This window comes from Phoxinus phoxinus, assembly GCF_949152265.1.
Source record: "Phoxinus phoxinus genome assembly, chromosome: 16".
NCBI classification, from domain to species: Eukaryota; Metazoa; Chordata; class Actinopteri; order Cypriniformes; family Leuciscidae; genus Phoxinus; species Phoxinus phoxinus.
The window spans coordinates 3,427,286-3,445,717 of record NC_136891.1 but is presented as its reverse complement, the minus strand read 5'-3'; the positions used below and the strand labels follow the sequence as shown (position 1 = coordinate 3,445,717).

The window sequence follows — 18,432 nt, the reverse complement described above, 5'->3', positions numbered from 1 at the left end:
CCTTTTTCACATAGTGGTGAATGGAAATATAATGGACAACTACTATAAATATTATTTTTGCATTCCCATTTGCTCCAATAGCAAAACGAATCAAGCCTGGTGGATAACAAACTGGATGAAACAACTCCATAGATTTACACTGAATATTATTTATTTAGGGATTGCTCTTTTAATTTACTGGGCCAAAAACTACCATATTTTCCGGACTATAAGTCGCACTTTTTTTCATAGTTTGGCTGGTCCTGAAACTTATAGTCAGGTGCGACTTATATATCAAAATTAATTCATACTGACAGAGATGAACCAAGAGAAAACATTACCGTCTACAGCCGCGAGAGGGCGCTCTAGTTAGCGGAGTTGTTCAGAAGCGACACCGAGGAAGAACTCAATGGATTCAGTGTTGTGGAATGAGATCGGGAGCTTGGTGAACTTGCTTACCGGTATCTTGTTGGACTCGCATGTTAATTTAGCCTATTCAGCCTCCCAGGTATATGTTCTTTATGCTATTGTGTCGCTGAATAACTGTTAATGTGTTATGTTTAACATACCGGACACCTATTCAGCCTAACTTGCCTTTCCAGATTAAATGTCTGTTCTTGGTCTTGTATTTTGTTAAATAAATGTCTAAATAAATGCGACTTATAGTCCAGTGCGACTTATACATGTTTTTATTTACTCTTCATGACGCAATTTTTTTACTTATAGTCCGGAAAATACGGTAAATAGCAAAATTACTAAACAAACACGCTCACTTTTCAATAGCAACGAATAGCAATGCTCTGGCAACAACCTACAACTCTAATGTCAAACAGTATAAATTATATATTACATAAGTCAGGACTGATTTGCCTCCAGGACAGAATGATTCGGAAACCTTGAGAAGCACTTAAATGTCTGCCTAATGTATCAGGTCCACTTTCTGAGTAAAGTAAGGTGAAAGTGCGGTCATCTTAATTAGGCCAGAACCTGCGACTGATAACAACAAGAGCCAAGGAAGACAGCGAGAAAAACAGATGGAAAATCTTGCCCTACCTTTCCTGGCATATGGCAAAAAATAACTCCTAATGAAAGCATTTCAAACAACCTGGAGCTGACGTACTCTGAGATGTCAGAAAGAATATGGCTAACAAACTCTCAGCTTCACACTGTGGAAATATCTCACCCAGCCAGAAGTCTGTGCTGAGGAAATGTGGCATGATTTTTATTAGCTTCTGCTTTTGTGTGTGAATTATAAGCACCAAAATAAAGAACATAATACTCAGACTAAATTAAGTACATCAGACTGATGGAAGTCATATTAGACAGGATTGAGGAAACGAACAGACAAGTGTCTGCTTTGTTCACAATTAGAGCAAGTTTCTTAGACACAGAATGCAATTTTCCAGCACAAAAACAGCTCTGTCAACTTCTCTTTGGTGTAGGACTCAGAATAGATCTGTGAAACTAGACATGAGACTCTAATAAATGCCCATCTATTAGCGGTTTTCCCCCACATCAGCGCGTTTATGACGAGGGAAACACAGCTTAGTGTGTTAGTGCAGTGTTAGATCAGCCAAAAATTTACATTCTGTCATAATTTACTCTTAAATACTCACCCTCATGTCGTTCCAAACCACCAAGACTTTTGTCCACGCAAATGTCATCTTAGCATCTTTCTAGTCATTTCAAATCATTAACTAACGAGCTAGCATATATCAAAATAAAAAATAAAAAAAATTAAAATGAAGATCTTTTTGATGAAATTGAGAGTTTTCTGTCCCTCCATTGACAGCTACGCAGCAACTACCACTTTTACTCTTCAAGAAGTTCATAAAGAGATTGTAAAACTAATCCACATTTACATTTTACATTTATGCATTTGGCAGACACTTTTATCCAAAGCGACTTGCATTGCATTTCAAGGTACACATTTTACATTCTTATCAGTTCTCAGTTCTTGCTTTCCCTGGGAATCGAAGTTATCGAACCCATGACTTAGGCGTTGCAAGCGCCAACGCTCTACTGTTTGAGCTACAGGAAAGCATGATCCATATGAATTGAGCGGTTTAGTCCAAATTTTCTGAAGAGACTCGATCACTTTATATGATTAAAATAGGGTGACCAGACGTCCCAAAAAATTCAGTCCCGAAATCTAAGCTATTGTCCCGTATGCCGAAACCGGCCCTAATCGTCCTGAAAATTATACTAAAGCAAAATATTGAGTACCGGAGTTATTGTCTGATAAAACATTAAAAACTGTCCGTGGAGGTTGAGTCGTCCTGCAGGCTGTGGCAATGGCTGCAGCATCTTTTTTTATTTCTACAAAGATACCGTTGGCGTGAGTTTAGATATGCATTGATGCAAGTTGCAGCAGCCTCGCGAGGACAGTGAATGAGCAGGCAGCCAGTCGTAAAGGAGTGATTGATTGGTCGCGGACTCGCGGCACTGTGTAACACAAAGCAAATCATCTACACAATTATTTAGTTTTCTTATTTAATGACCGACAATTTGGTTGTAATAATAATTGTGGCATAAGGCTTATTAGCGGTAGGCTATAGCCTGAAAGGTGTGATTTACGCACTGTTGATGACATTTGAGTTCATGATTTTAATGTTGTTGTTTTTTTGTGGCAGACTAAAGACTAATGACAGACTGTTGATCTTTGAATAAAAATATGCTTGGTTCAGGGTTGAAATTCATTATCTTTTATTATAGGCTATGTAGCCCCCCCTAAGCTTCTGTAAGAACCAATGAGATTCATCCTCGTGTTACGCAGCACGTTTGAGCTTCAGCAAGAACCAATGACGTTTGTTCTTGCGCGTCAAGCAGGTTCAGTTGAGCTTCTTTTTATGTTCTCTGATCAACATTTATATGTGAATAAAAGCCTAAATTCAATCTGTTTGTCATATAAAGCTTGGTCCAACGCAAATTTGGACTAAATCGCTCAATTCATATGGATTAGCTTTACGATCTCTTTATGAACTTTTTGAAGCGTCAAAGTGGTAGTTACGCGTAGCTGTGGACAGAAAACTCAGATTTCATCAAAAAGATCTTCATTTGTGTTCTGAAGATGGGGAAAAAAAGTCGTACGGGTTTGGAAGGACCTGAGTAATGGGTGAGTAATTAATGTCAGAATTTTTTTGGGGGTGAACTTTCCCTTTAACAACCCGATTTTATTGTCGTAAAACAAACCAAGCTCAAAACCCCCAACATGGCATTTGCCATATTCATAAGCACCTGATCCACATAGGATCAAATCCCGCCAGCGTTATCCATCCAGTGCAGCACAAACCCAGCAGGCTCTTTCCCAGCCTTATGCCGGATCACAGATTTAACACTAGTAAAATCTTAAGACCCTATAACAGCTGCCAGACCTCAACGTTCCCACACCGCTGGACAGAGACGGATAGCGGGTGAGGAGCTCGCGTGATTGGTCCTTTCGCCTGAGGGGAATTACTGCATGATGCTCAAAATCACAAAGCAGACTAGTACCAACAATGACCTGGAACAGCAGAGAAGACATGCCTATAGTTTAGACCAGAATCCTACATACACGTTGATGTGGACATATAATAACCAATATATGTTGGTATGTGGCTCTCTTTAAATAAATAAAATGCCTAAATAAAGACTCCACACAACACCTACATATAATAAGAGCTGTGAGACTAATAAAACGATTTGGTGATTTAGTGTTTCTTTTAGTCACGCCTAAACTGGCACTACATTTGCACAGATGGTCAGCAGGGCAGAGAGACAAAATATCTTTATTTTCCTTCACAAATAAAACGTGCAATGAGATGACACCTTCACAGATGGGTGAGGAGGAAAACAACTACACAGAGAACATGTCGGCACCCGAAAAAAAGAAAGAAATCAATGACCACCTCAACACAACTCGCACTCATCGACAGACACATCTGTTCATCTGTCAGCTGGAATACCAGATGCAGACCTAATCAATAACATTATCATACTTGCTCGAAATAATCATTCACCGTCATTTATAACGTCTTATATACAGAATATGAGTCTGAATTATCAGACACAATCGGTTCTAATCAACAATATCAGATATGATCTGATCTTAAGTGTCAGACTAAAAATATCTCATACAGAATCCATGTTCACGTCACGCAAGGCTTGTTGTGAGGATCTAATCTCTTGAGTCAAACTCTCTGAGAACAAATCAGATTCAATATTCTGAGTCTGTCAAGTGAGATCAGATCACAGAAGTGCGTATGTGATATTCCAACAATCAGATTAAGATATTCTCAATATGAGACAGTCTGAATGATCTTACATCATATTATGACTGTCATTACATCCTCAGTGTGTCTTGGTTTCATCAGAGCATGTTATTATATCTAATAGATCAGATTATCTGATATTATAAGTCAGATTCAATATTATAAATTAATAACATTAGTGTGTCTGATAATGATGATTAGATGTAATAGATTAGCGTCTCATATTAGAATTTACCAAATTAAAATCTTATTTATTTATTAATAAATCAGATCAGCGTGTGTCTGATATTATTGATCAGATCAGAAGCTATAAAATGACAATATTAGAGTGTGCCTGATATTGCTATTCAGATTATATGTTATTAATAAATCAGCTCAGTGTGTGTCTGATATTATTGATCAGATCCAGTCAGTCGGATTTGTTCAACGCGTCATTTAAATGACCAACTTACACTGATTGCCTGCAGTACTTTAGACACATATAAATCTAAAAAGGACAAGGTCCCACCAACGACCAACATTATTCATTATTAATAGAGCATTATCATAACTACAATATTTCCCATTTGAGAGTCATATGTGGAAAAAAATACAGGAATATTTCACCCATCTGTTTGTTTGATGTTAGCCGCTGCTAACCGACCCGCTAACGAACGACAAACCGTATTTTACTTTACCTCAGAATAAATCCATCAGACAGTACGTCAGTCCTCATAGACTCCTAGTCTTCAGCGTGTACAAGGTGTCGGTAACGGACAGAAACGGCCCGGTAAACGTCTCCTGAAAACCCTCCGTCTCTCGGTGCAGCAAAACGCGTACAGCAGCCGCGGCGTTAATGCGCATGCGCACAAAGCGACCTGGGAGCTCGCGCGGTGTAACTGTTCATTGCATTCGTGTGCTGCCATCTAGCGTTTAGAGCGGAGAGCTCGATTTACAATTATTTCCGGTGGGTTTTTGGTAATACGTCATCCTAAAATAAATTTAGGATAATTAATGCACTGATAATCGTATTGTGTTTTATGTATTATACATGGGCGGATGTAGTAAAGGGGAATTGTTTTAAACATGTCATTGCAGCTCCAGACCTGTAGGTGGCAGTGTGAGCGTTGTTTGTTTGCATTGTCTCCTGCAGAAGAAAAGCTCTCATGTGTCTCATGTCTGCTGTTCAGAACTGAGCCATGGATAGAAAACACATGTCCGCACTATCTATTTATCAGACATTATCAGAAGGAGCAACATCTGAAGTGCAGGTAAAAAGGCTGCATTTGAGACATTTTTATTTTTTTGCGTGATTGAAAGCTTCTTACGGGGGTTTTTGGTTTAAAAGTTGTTAAACCAGGCGCACATCAATATTGATTTCTAATATAATGAAAATACACTGAATATAGAATATATTGCAGACATGTTGTGCAAAACCTCTCTGTTCTTTAGCTTACAAAAACGTATTTGAGTACCATTTAAATACCACTGTATAGAAATATGTAATAAATTGTATACACCATGACTATCTTCAATACTATGAAGCTTAAAACTGGGTCTGCAAGGGAGCGTAAAAGTTTAGAGAAAAACTGTGTAAAAATGTTACAGTAAAAAATAAGTTTATCCTGGCTAACTAACAGAATGGTTTGAATAAAATAGATTAAAATAAGTACATTGATGTAAATAAGTACATATAATGCATTAAATTAATAAATAATACATTTAACTGTAAAGTATAATATTGATTAGAAAAACAATAATAATGTAGAAGCATAGAAACTAAACATTTTCTAAATATGCATGTTTATAATATTAATATTTCACCCTATAAATGTGATATTTATACACAAATATATGGCTGCCTTTTAAATTTTAGGATGGGGGCCCTTGCACCAGAATAATCACATTCATGGGTCCAAATATAAGATTGAAAACCCTTGAATTAGAAAAATACCATGTTATTACCACCATTAATTTTTTGTAAGCACTGTAAAATTGAATAGCATGACTTCTGTTTTGCAGGCTAAGGCACCAGCAGCAAAGAAAATCAAAAAGAAGGAGAATGGCATCCAATTACCGGTAAACAAGAAATCAAATAAAAAGAAAAGAATGAAACCTCTGAAACCCCGCGTGAGGCCCAGCAGCACTGATAAACCTAAAGGCGTAAGTGTCTAACTGTACAACAACAGATACAGGAGCATCAGTGGAGATGTGAAGCTCACGATGTGCTGTGTTTTCCAGGAGAAGGTCTGTGAGACAGATGACGGTGAAGGATTTGACAGTCCGGCTCTTGACGCACTCCTGACGGATCTGGCAAAGGTCAACAACAGCAGAGAGAGAGCTAACAGACTGTTCCAGTGGCTGATTCACCCAGTCCAAGACAAAAGCTTCCTCAGGTTTGAGACCACAGACACACACATTTATAGCTCAATTGAATTTAAAGGGTTAGTTCACCCAAAAATGTAAATTGTGTCAGTAATTACTCTCCCTCATGTTGTTCCAACCCCGTAAGACTTTCGTTCATCTTCAGAACACATATTAAGATATTTTTGATGAATTCTGAGAGGTGTCTCACTCCTGCATAGGCTTCTTAAGGGATTGAAACTTGCCGGCCCAGAAAATTAGTAAAGACATCGTTAAAATAGTCCAAGTGACGACAAGTTTTTTCCCCTGTGAATTTTCTGTGAAAATCATTCCAATCTATAGGTTCCAAACACTATCATCGCAATGGACTTTATGCACAGCTGCTCTACTTCCTGAACTTTAGCCAGCTCTTTTGTTTAATTCCTGTCTGCCATTATTGGACAAACTGATTAATCCAGGTGTGCCTGACCAACAACAATAATCAGACACACCTGGATAAATCAGTTTGTCCAATAATGGCAGACAGGAAACAAAGGAGCTGGCTAAAGTTCAGGAAGTAGTGCAGCTGTGCATAAAGTCCATTTCTTATTATTACTTATTCTGAAGTCTCCTGTGTTTACAGTCGAGACTCTGGTTGAAAACCACATACTATAGGAGCAAAACGGTTAAATCTAGGATTTTTTCTCCTCATGTTTGTGGTCTATCACATTTTGAAAATCTTATAAGATGTAAAAAAATATTTTGGTGTGTACCCAGCATTAGGAATAAGATCGCGTGTCTGTTTGAATCGAGATCACGACCTTTTAACAGTTAATCATGCAGCTCTAAATTGCAGTCAACTACTTTTTTCATGAAAATGATATTGAATGTTTCTTTTGATATTGGTATTGAAATCTGATAATTTTTCTTAAGCAGTTTGCATTAGATTGACCTAGTAAGTCATCCAGAAAGGTTACTAGAAGTTGCTTTGGATCAGAGATGTCTTGTTTTGTCTACATTATAGAGATAATTGGGAGAAGAAACCAATGCTGATCCAACGGCAGAATCCAGATTATTACAAAGGACTCTTTTCTACCGCTGAGTTTGACCAGATCTTAAGAAACGTAAGCAATTTTTGTTCTTTGATTAGATCGGTATATCTAAAGCCGCCGTCAGATTATATAATGTTCAGTGTTTTGCTCAGGATGATGTGCAGTATGGAGTAAACCTGGATGTGACGAGCTACACAAATGGCAAAAGAGAGACACACAATCCTCCAGGAAGAGCGTTACCGTACACGGTGTGGGATTTCTACGAGGTACAGATCATGAACATTTCCCTAATTCATTGAAACTGATGTGTTGTATGATTGCTGGTATTACATTTATTTATATATATATATATATATATATATATATATATATATATATATATATATATATATATATATATATATATATATATATAATGTATATGTGTGTGTGTGTGTGACCCTGGATCACAAAACCAGTCACATGTGGCACGGGTATATTTGTGGCAATAGCCAACAATACATTGTATGGGTCAACATTATGAATTTTTCTTTTATGCCAAAAATCATTAGGATATTAAGTAAAGATCATGTTCCATGAATATATTTAGTAAATTTCCAACTGTAAATATATAAAATGTATTTTTGTGAGTGAATGCAGCACAATCGTGAACATAAATGCACAACTTTAAAGGAGATTTTCTCAATGTTTCCATTTTTTTGCACCCTCAGATTCCAGATTTTCATATAGTTGTATCTTCTCGACCAAATATTGTCATATTCTAACGAACCATACGTCAATCAAAAGCTTATTTATTCAGCTTTCAGATGATATATACATCTCAATTTTAAAAAATGGACCTATGTGACTGGTTTTGTGGTCCAGGGTCACATATAACACCAATAGTGGAGGCAATATCATGTAAAAGATGCAAATTTGTTCACATTCTGTTTTGCAAACATTATTAAAATTAGTAGGGCTGTCGTTACAATATTCATAAAACTTCTGTAAAGCCTCAGTTATTATCCGACTGTGAAAGTGTGCAGTTTATTGACAGATGTTGTTTGCTGTGTGTTGACAGAGCGGCTGCTCTCTCCGGATGCTCAATCCTCAAGCGTTTTCCTCCACTGTGTGGCAAGTGCTCTCCATTCTTCAGGAGAAGTTTGGTAGTATGGCAGGCGCAAACATGTATGTGGTGATGCATAAACTTTATTCATAAGTATTAGATTCTTCACTGTCAGTTATCATTTACCTGTGATATGTTTTTCAGGTATCTAACACCACCGGGGACGCAGGGTTTTGCTCCACACTATGATGACATAGAGGCTTTCGTTGTGCAGCTCGAGGGCAAAAAGCACTGGAGAGTGTACAACCCTCGGTGAGTGATCAGTTATTTTTTAAAGAGGCCATGTTATGCCCTTTTTCAAAGTCGTGATTTTGTTTTTAGGTCTTCTAGAATAGGTTTTCATGCTTGAATGTTTAAAAAACACATTATTTTCCCCATATTCTCCATTGTTGCAGCTCCTCTCTTCCCAGTCTGTCAGTAACGCTCTGTTTAGTTCCTGTCTCTATGAAGCCCCTCCTTCTGAAAAGCACACTGTGCTCTGATTGGTCGGCTGGATCAGTGTGTTGTGATTGGTCAAGAGCTTCGAGTGTGTTTAGGAAATGTCCCGCCCTTTACCATAACCGCCAGTTTCAACACACTACTAACTAACTCAACCAGGCCCCGCCCCTTTATTCTGCGTATGAATTATTTAAATGAGGAATATTGTGACGTGTGGGGGCGATTCTAGGATTTTCATTTTAGGGGGGCTCAGTCCCCAATGAGGGTTAATGATAAAATCAAATAAAAGTAGCTTTAGTTTAGGATCGAATGCTCACTATTACCTATATTCATTAACAAGCATATAGCAGGGTTTTATAATCACTGAGGTCCAGAATGTGAGGTTGGCCAGTTAGGGGGCTCGTCTCCCCCGAGAAAATTAATGGCGAAATTAGACAAAAGTTTATTAGTTTGCCTGATTATTTTTGTGATTCGTTTAACATTTATGACCTAAAAAACTGTCAAATAGTTTAGCTACTTGCATCTTATCTCGCACTTGACCGTAAACTGAAGTGTCGAGTCGAGTTGCTAAAATATGCGCTCAGCCGCTTCTGTGAACATAAAGCCCGCCTACTTTGATTTGATTGGTCATCTCAAATATTCTGACATTGACGAGCAGTGACAGACCAATGAGGCTCAGATGAACACACACACACACACACACACCCTGTCCTCTGTTTCTGGCGTGCGCTCTGCTCGGCGCCGCTGCGGATTGAAGATGAAGAACGCGCTAAATCTGATTATAACAAGACGGAAGCGAACACGAATTTGTGTAGCCTACACTTAATCACACATTTTTAAGGGGGCTAGGCAGAAGTTTAGGCTGAAACCCCCCTAAAAAGGGCCAAGTGACGCCCCTGGTGGCGTGTTTGTTCCCAGAAGAAAACTCTAGACTACAATGGAGGCGTTTCAGGAGTTATAGAGACACTGATATAGAGAATAACTCCCGCTGGAGGGACTTTGTGCTCAAACTGCAACATTACACACTAAAGAAAGATGAACATAGAAAAAAGCATAATAGGACTGTAACATATCAGACTCAGCACCTCAGAAGAAATGAACTAGTAGCTCTTCTGTCTTCCCTCAGTTCTGAAGAGGAAGTGTTGCCGCTGGGGTCCAGTCGTAAGTACATAGCTGGTCATATTAACTAACCTTGATAAATAAAAGTATTTGATTGTTTATAAAGGGAATAAACCCTCTTGCCTGTTGCATTTCTCCTCAAGCTAATTTCAGCCAGAAGGAGATCGGGCAGCCTATCCTGGACGTGGTGTTGGAAGCTGGGGATCTGCTGTATTTTCCCCGTGGCTTCATTCATCAGGGTGACTGTCTGCCCGACGTTCATTCGCTGCACATCACCGTCTCCTCCTACCAGAGGAACAGCTGGGGAGATCTGCTCCTGAAGGTACAAGCCTTTACTTCTGCTTCTGTGCTTTATGATAAATGATTTTCACAAAAATGGTCAAAACATCTTCTACTTAAAGGATTAGTTCACTTTCAAAAAAAAATTTGCTGATAATTTACTCACCCCGATGTCATCCAAGATATCCATGTCTTTCTTTCTTCAGTCAAAAAGAAATTAAGGTTTTTGAGGAAAACATTCCAGGATTTTTCTCCATTTAACGGACTTCAATGGCAACCAAATATCCCAATGTTCAAATGTCCGTCTCAATGCAGCTTCAAAGTCTCGAAACGATCGCAGTCGAGAAATAAGAGTCTTATCTAGCGAAACGATCGGCCATTTTCTAAAATAAAATAAAAATGTATATACTTTTTAACCACAATTGTTCGTCTTGTGCTGGTCTGCGACGCACCACGTATTACGTCATCATGTTGGAAAGGTCACGATTTTTATTTATTTATATTAAAACAAATATGTCGGACGATTTTGAAGTTGGAGGATGAAAATGAGATGGAGTTTTTCGGCCTTCCCTACTTTTTGAATTGGAGTACACAGACAAATAACTTAGATAGATGATGTGGCGCGTGACCTTTCCAACATGATGACGTAATACGTGGCGCGTCGCAGACCAGCACAAGACAAACAATTGTGGTTAAAAAGTATATAATTTTTTTTATATTTTTATATATATATATATATATATATAATATAAAATACAAAAATGTATCATTCATAATTTTTTTTATTCCGATGTGGGATTGTGCATATTGTGCATAATTTGACTCATTCCTGCAGATTTTGTGCTCAAACCCAAGATACGTGAACATAAAGCCTCCTCTCAGTACTAAATTCAGTTTGTTTTCGCTGCTTGTTGCGCTTCATCAGTCAAACACACACAAAATAATGTCAAAAGGCCTGTCTTGGCGAGTATTCATGTAAACACAGTCAGTTGTGATTTAAGTAAACAAACAGATGAGAAAGAAAACATACGTGTAACAGTATAATGTGTCAGGTCTTAAAGTGACAGCAGCTTAATATACCTGATGACAAATTTTGAGATTATATTAAAAATACCTATATGGCAGGTTTTCCCCATGGTATCAATGTCAAAATTGTGGCCAGTGAAAATGCTGAGTGGTTAGTAACTATGGAAAACCAGTAATAAGCAACAGTGTTTGGAATAACGGCGTTTAAAATAACGGCGTTAGGTAACGACGTTATTTTTTCAGTAACGGGGTAATCTAACTAATTACTTTTCCCGTCGTTACAACGCCGTTAACAATACTGGATGTTAAATGCGGTGCATTATATGCATTGATTGAATAAACTGTGTAATCCGATTCCGAACGCACCCCTGGCTCACAGCTAGTGAGGAGGTGGGTTAATAACGATGTAAGCGATTATGATTGGCTAAGGCAGAGTCATGTTTCATGGTAGCCAATCAGAGCCAATGTTTTTACACATATGCCAGCACACGCGCCAGGCGCCACACACACACACACAACCGCGGCGCTAAACAGATTTGACGGAGCAGCAGAGATGGCGAGTCAGGAGCAATCCGATGAAAAGTTGGTGGAGATATAAGCACTACTTCAAATTCATTGTTGTCAAAGGCAAGAACGTGCATGTAATGTGTACATTATGTCCAGGAGCGAAGACTTTGTCGACATCCGTTGTAAGCAACTCTAATTTAATGAAGCATCTCATTGACACGCGCATCTACAAAGCTAGTGGCAAAAAACACCGATACCTCCACCACAGATGCTAGTTCGCCAGTTGTCTCTGGTTGAGAGAGTTTGATTTAATTTGCTAGAGTTATGCACTTTATATGGTGTAACCGTTTACTTTTCTTACAAAGATAAATTAATACTTGAAGTGCAGGATAAACCTCTTGCTGTCTGTCGACGTGCAATAAATATCGAAAGTTATGTACAAACCCCCGTCTGTTCTACTCATTTCAACTGACTTGTGAAAACTGCTCACAAAAATCCAAATTCTTTGGATTATAGCTACTTTTTTTTAACAGTAACGCAAATAGTTACTTTCTCTGGTAACGAGTTACTTTTATTATAGAGTAATTCAGTTACTAACTCAGTTACTTTTTGGAACAAGTAGTGAGTAACTATAACTAATTACTTTTTTAAAGTAACGTTCCCAACACTGATAAGCAATAAGTTAATGTCAAGGCCTGCACATACCTGTCATTTGGCTTCAGAAGACATTGATTCATCCACTGGGGTTGTATGGATTACCATCATGATTGCTGTGTGTGTTTTACAAACATCAACCATTAATTTGCATTATATGCACCAATGTTGTTTTCGTCAACGATGACGATAACGCAATTATTTCGTTGACGCACCTTTTTTTTTAATGACGATAACGTTACGATGACTAGCTAAAAATGGCTCCAAGGTGACTAAAACATGACGAGACGTTTTCGTTGACGAGACGAGATAGAGCTCGTATAGATTACCATCATGATTGCTGTGTGTTTTACAAACATCAACCATTCATTTGCATTATATGCACTCCTAAAAATCTCTGTTTGCTGCTTTATTTCTTCTGATTTTTGGTGTGAAATGTGCTCTATATATTTGTTATGTAAGACATAAAAGACCCAGATTCACTCAGATATTGTCACTCTGGTGAATATATTTGATTTGCAGTTGATGCCAGCAGCTCTGGAGATCGCGATGGAAGATGATGTGGAGTTCAGGAAGGGGCTGCCGCTCGATTACCTTCAGTTCATGGGAGTTCAGAACTCAGAGAAGGTACTTGTATTTATACTCCAATAATATACAAGCTCCGATCTGTTCATTCCTGATCTATATTGACACTGAAATGACTCGTGCATGTGAACAGGAAGACCCACGAAGAGACAAATTCATTGCACACGTTCAGGGGCTGATGAAGAAACTCATACAATTAGCGCCAGTTGATGCTTCTGTAGATCAGAAAGCCAAAGACTTTCTGCACGACTGCCTTCCTCCTCTGCTGAACTCTGGTGAGTCTTACAATTCATGGTTTTCACGTGACGTCACACACCCTGATTCTCCCTTTACTAAGTACTAATGTAGTAATACAGTGATATTAGTTTAACTCTTTTTATTACCTCTCTGATTGGTAAAACATCAATACAATGTTCGTTTCAACATATTGCGCAAAAAAAAATACAGATGAAATTAAACAGATGTATTTCTTACTCTCTGACTCAATAAAAAGAAGAAAAGAAAAAAAAAAGGATTATAAATGCTTACTTCAAAACATACCAGTACATTACACAATAATACGAGTAGAAATACTAGTAATGTAGTATGCATGTACAATATGGTAGCAATATATATACAAAATAGTAAAGACTGTAAATATTACTAAGGGAAGAAAGAAAAAAAGTACAAACTTTACACCTTTTTTTAACTGCCATCTGTCAAGAAAACCAAATACAATTTATTTCCCTTTTTATTATGTACTCTTAATACAGTGATATTAAAAGACCAATTTCAATATACACCTTATTTAAGATGCGTACTATGTACATGCATGCAGACGAAAACAGAATATAAATGCAACTCGCATTTGCATTCATATTCTCATTCATTCATTTTTATTTATTTGGATGGGACAGTGCATATTGATGAACGTACAATATAAGTTGATGTAAATACGCCAGATTTAGCACAATGCTAATTTCCATCTGTAGTCCATGACATAGAAAAAAAAAAAAAAAACATAACAACTAACAGACACATAGAGCTAAAAATAATTAAAAGTACCTATACTACATAAAGTACTTGATATAATAATTATTTAAAATGCCTGTGCATAGACATCCCAAAATGCTTGTTATAAATATATAAATCTACCTATCTGAAAGTGCATATTTGCATATTTCTGGACGCATCTGAATGCATGTACATAGTATGCATCATCAATAAGGTGTATGCGGAATTTGATCTTTTAATATCACTGTTTTAATTTAAGGCACATTAAGTGTTTTTCACGTTAAGCTTCTTAGACTGCATAGACAGCAGCATATGGATCACAAGTGCCCAAATCTTGCTTTTTTGTCCACATATTTTGGTTATTCTTCTTTTGAGAGGTGATCTAAATATTAGTGGTTTGAAATTGATGGAAAATTAGCTCTATGGATGTTTTGTGCTCCAGTCACATGACTGAAAACTATCAGTAACATTAAAACTAAAGGTGAAATGTGTCATTTTATTTGCTTTAAAATATCCGTATTGAAATCAGTCTCAACCAATTCTGTGCATTTCAGAAAATATATGTTTGCAAATTCTGTTTTTATAGAAATTAGACATCTCAAAACAAGTTGTTGTGTTGTATCAGATATTGCAATAATATAAGCTCTGTGTTTGGTACTGTATGTTAAACTGTCCGTTTAATAAAATGCATTTGTGTGTGTTTTGTAGAGGAGAAGGCCGGCAGTGTGTACGGGGCTCCGGCTCGATGGGGAGGCGGTGAGGCCCTTAATGTCACTGTTGAACTGAAGAGCCAAACCAAAATCAGACTGATGCGGGCCGGAGCGGCAAGGTACCTCATCCAGAACATTACTTTCCTGTAACACTTCTCAATCTACAGAGCAAAAGACATTATATTTCACTTTCCTTTGAAGGAACGCGCCGACTTATTCCCCGTATCCCCCAGAGTTAGATAAGTCCATACACACCCTTTTCATCTCTGTGCGTGTCGTAACTCTATCTGACGCACCCACCGCTAGCCTAGCTTAGCACAAAGACTGGAGGTAAATGGCTCCAGCTAGCATACTGCTCCCAATAAGTGACAAAATAACACCAACATTTTCCTATGTTGTGATTTGTATAGTCACAGCGTGTACAAATAACAAGGTCACATGAGACACAGCCATCTTCTAACCGTATACATACTGGGAACTATATTCTCAGAAGGTGAAGTACTGCTACTTCGCCTTCTGAGAATATAGTTCCCAGTATATGGTTTGAAGATGGCTGTGTCTCATGTGATCTTGTTATTTGTACACGCTACTATACAAATCACAACATGTAAATAGGAAAATGTTGGAGTTATTTTGTCACTTATTGGGAGCAGTATGCTAGCTGGAGCCATTTACCTCCAGTCTTTGTGCTAAGCTAGGCTAGCGGCGGGTAGACAGAGTTACGGCACACACGGAGATGAAAAGGGTGTGTATGGACTTATCTAACTCTGGGGGATACGGGGAATAAGCTAACGTCCCAAAAAGTCGGTGTGTTATTTTAAGGTGCATAAAGTGAGTCTGGTTTGAACGTGATGAGAGAACTCAAAATAATATAACTCCAGATGGATGTTCAGATTAAGATACACATTCATTTAGTTGTGTTAAATGGTATATGCCATGTGTTAGACTAAAAAAATAACTTTTCTTCATAGGTTGTGCAGTGATGGAGACACTGTGCGTCTTTATTACACTACTGAGAACTCTAGAGTCTATCATAAAGAAGAACCCAAGAACATAGAGATGAAAGCAGAGGTAAACCTGCAAGCTTGTCTCTAATGACTGTAGCTTTTACCTTTATTAAGCATTTGACTGATCATGTGTTTTAACAGCACATAGATGCCATGGAGTTTCTGATTCATTCCTATCCCAAGTTTGTTTCTGTGGCCAGTTTACCATGCGAGACGGCGGAGGCTAAGGTACCGTGTGGATATCATCGACTTAAGCCCAATATGACCTGTTGAAATTGCATGTATGTGTTTATGCACATGTGTTATTTTGTGTTTGAAATGAATCTCGTTTTGCAGATGTCTCTGGCTGAGCTGCTCTTCGAGAAGGGAATGATCCACACAGCCGAACCTTTGACCGCTAAATAAAAATATTAGTTGTTGGCCAAAGAAAATGAAAGTCATCTGTTCAAGCGGCAATTGTTTTTTAACTAAAATTATCCAATGTGTATAAAACATCTGTTGAAAGCAAACCAATGCGTATTTTTGAGGTTTCTTTTCTTTGTACCAGATCTGTGATGAATGTGTGTGTGTATATATATAAATGGCTAAAAGTGATGTCTGGAGGGGATATTTGTTTTCAATGAACCTACTAATTTGATTAACCCTTTAACTGTCACTGTCCCGTATACGGGACACCTACGTTTACCTCACTATATTACAATTAAATCCTAAATTAATCATGACAAACTATATATTGTTGGAAAAGTCTAACACTCCTTAATAGATATTTCAGCATTGTTTTTTGTTACAAATTATGCAGGAACAGTAATAGATGAATTTATGACAAGAGCGCACCTCAAAAAAATCTACATCATAACAGGAGTTCTGACCTTTGTCACAAAAAAGTCGACGCACACACTTTTAGTCATTAAAATGTTGGTTTTCATGCTAAAATTTCATAAGAAAACATATAATCTAGTATTTGTCAATAAAAAAATTATAAAATTATATTATCTTCTAAAAATTATAATATATATATATTATCCTCTAAAATATGATATTATCTTTTTTATCGCCTTTTTTTATTACATTACATATTTTAGTAGTTATCATAAATTAGGTATCATTTGAAAGCTTACGATCTCAGAATTCATCCTGTGAAAACTGTTTTGAAATTGGACATTGTGTTACCATAGAAACATTACTCTAAATTATTGTATCAGGCTCCTCCCCTTTTGGGCATCATTATGTTTCATAATTTATGATCAAAATATTTTCTAATCTTGACAAAACACATATTGTCAGAAAGGTCTGAGTCTCAATGTTCCATATTTTGTGACAGAAGTGATATTTGGACAGAAATTGATACATTTATTATGGCAGAATGCATACAGTTAAATTCAATGGAATTTAATGACACCCGGAGGCTACTTTTGGTAATACGCCTAAACAAAATCTCATGGGAACTTCAATTTTTATGATATCAACTTCAAATTTGGAACACACCTTGGTTAGATTTTTGGCTTTGATTTTATAGTAATTTTATAGTAAAAACTATTTTGTAAAATATATATTTTATATAAAAGAAAAATATTAAATAAATTATATTGGATTTAATGTAAATTTAAACTTCCATAACTTTTTTATACTTTAATTTTTTGAAGTGCTTTCACATCAGCAATAATCTGTAATTTTTTCCCTTTAAAACAAGACCAAACTTAGGTCTATACTCCAAAGCATTCTTGAATTACAACCATTTTAGCTTGAATAGTGCATTTTAATGTCCATTCTCAAAAAGGGGAGTGACAGCTAAAGGGTTAAACTATCAAAATATAAGGAAAATATATTTTTTAATATGAAGGAACAACAAAATACTGAATTTGGTAAGGGTAAAATAAAATAAATAAATAAATCAATTGACTCCAAGCACAAGTATGCAATTTGCTTACAAAATCTTTGTATGGTGTAGGGTGAAGACCTTCATTTTCCTAAGTCGGATATCACTTCTGGCCACTACTTTTTAAAATACTATTTACATAATAGCTGAAGTTATACGAACACTTATATTTAATCAGTGTTTGTTATTCATTGCCAAAGCCATTCATAAACTTTGGGAAAACAAATATTACTGAAAAGTTGCTAAAACAGTTAAATATTGGTGTCTTCTGACAAATTATGTTATCGCATGAAAAAAGATGTCATTGCAAATGATATTTGGCCATATTATCTTAATAGACCCAGTAAAGCATATATATATATATATGTTTTTATTTTTTAGTCAACACATATGATGCAATAAAAACACCAAATCAGAATTCTATCTGATGTTTAATTACGTTATGATTGTGATGTGGAGTTTGGACTAATTAAATTCCAATGTGGTCAAAACTGACAAAATACTGTCATGTAAATAAAAAATACAAGGCA

The 18,432-nt window shown here is 36.9% G+C and overlaps 2 protein-coding genes across 3 annotated transcripts in view; one reads left to right on the top strand and one right to left on the bottom strand.

Annotated features, from left to right (window-relative positions):
• Nucleotides 1-5,132, bottom strand: part of extl3 (exostosin-like glycosyltransferase 3) — a 32,371-nt gene extending 27,239 nt beyond the window's left edge. The window contains exon 1 of the mRNA XM_079584813.1: nt 4,907-5,132. The gene's annotated coding sequence lies outside the window, so the exon portion shown is untranslated. The remainder of the gene's footprint in view (nt 1-4,906) is intronic.
• Nucleotides 5,041-16,831, top strand: riox1 (ribosomal oxygenase 1). Of its 2 annotated transcripts, none has more exons than XM_079584815.1 (16): nt 5,041-5,175; nt 5,399-5,479; nt 6,231-6,371; nt 6,450-6,604; nt 7,576-7,675; nt 7,756-7,869; nt 8,664-8,770; nt 8,853-8,960; nt 10,273-10,307; nt 10,409-10,587; nt 13,254-13,358; nt 13,450-13,591; nt 15,018-15,138; nt 15,991-16,090; nt 16,168-16,254; nt 16,363-16,668. In XM_079584815.1, the coding sequence occupies exons 2-16, from the start codon at nt 5,408-5,410 to the stop codon at nt 16,429-16,431; spliced, it is 1,635 nt and encodes a 544-aa protein (XP_079440941.1). In that variant the 5' UTR covers nt 5,041-5,175; nt 5,399-5,407; the 3' UTR covers nt 16,432-16,668. The 2 variants fall into 2 exon arrangements, with proteins under 2 accessions (XP_079440941.1, XP_079440940.1); XM_079584814.1 differs by having other exon boundaries at nt 5,075-5,175; nt 5,307-5,479; nt 16,363-16,831.
• Nucleotides 16,832-18,432: the final 1,601 nt, after the last annotated feature.

Coding starts and splice junctions, on each gene's coding strand:
- riox1 (XM_079584814.1), top strand. CDS start 5,408: ATGGATAGAAAACACATGTCCGCACTATCTATTTATCAGACATTATCA. Junction 6,605..7,575: donor CAAGACAAAAGCTTCCTCAG/GTTTGAGACCAC, acceptor TCTACATTATAG/AGATAATTGGGAGAAGAAAC. Junction 7,676..7,755: donor TTGACCAGATCTTAAGAAAC/GTAAGCAATTTT, acceptor TGTTTTGCTCAG/GATGATGTGCAGTATGGAGT.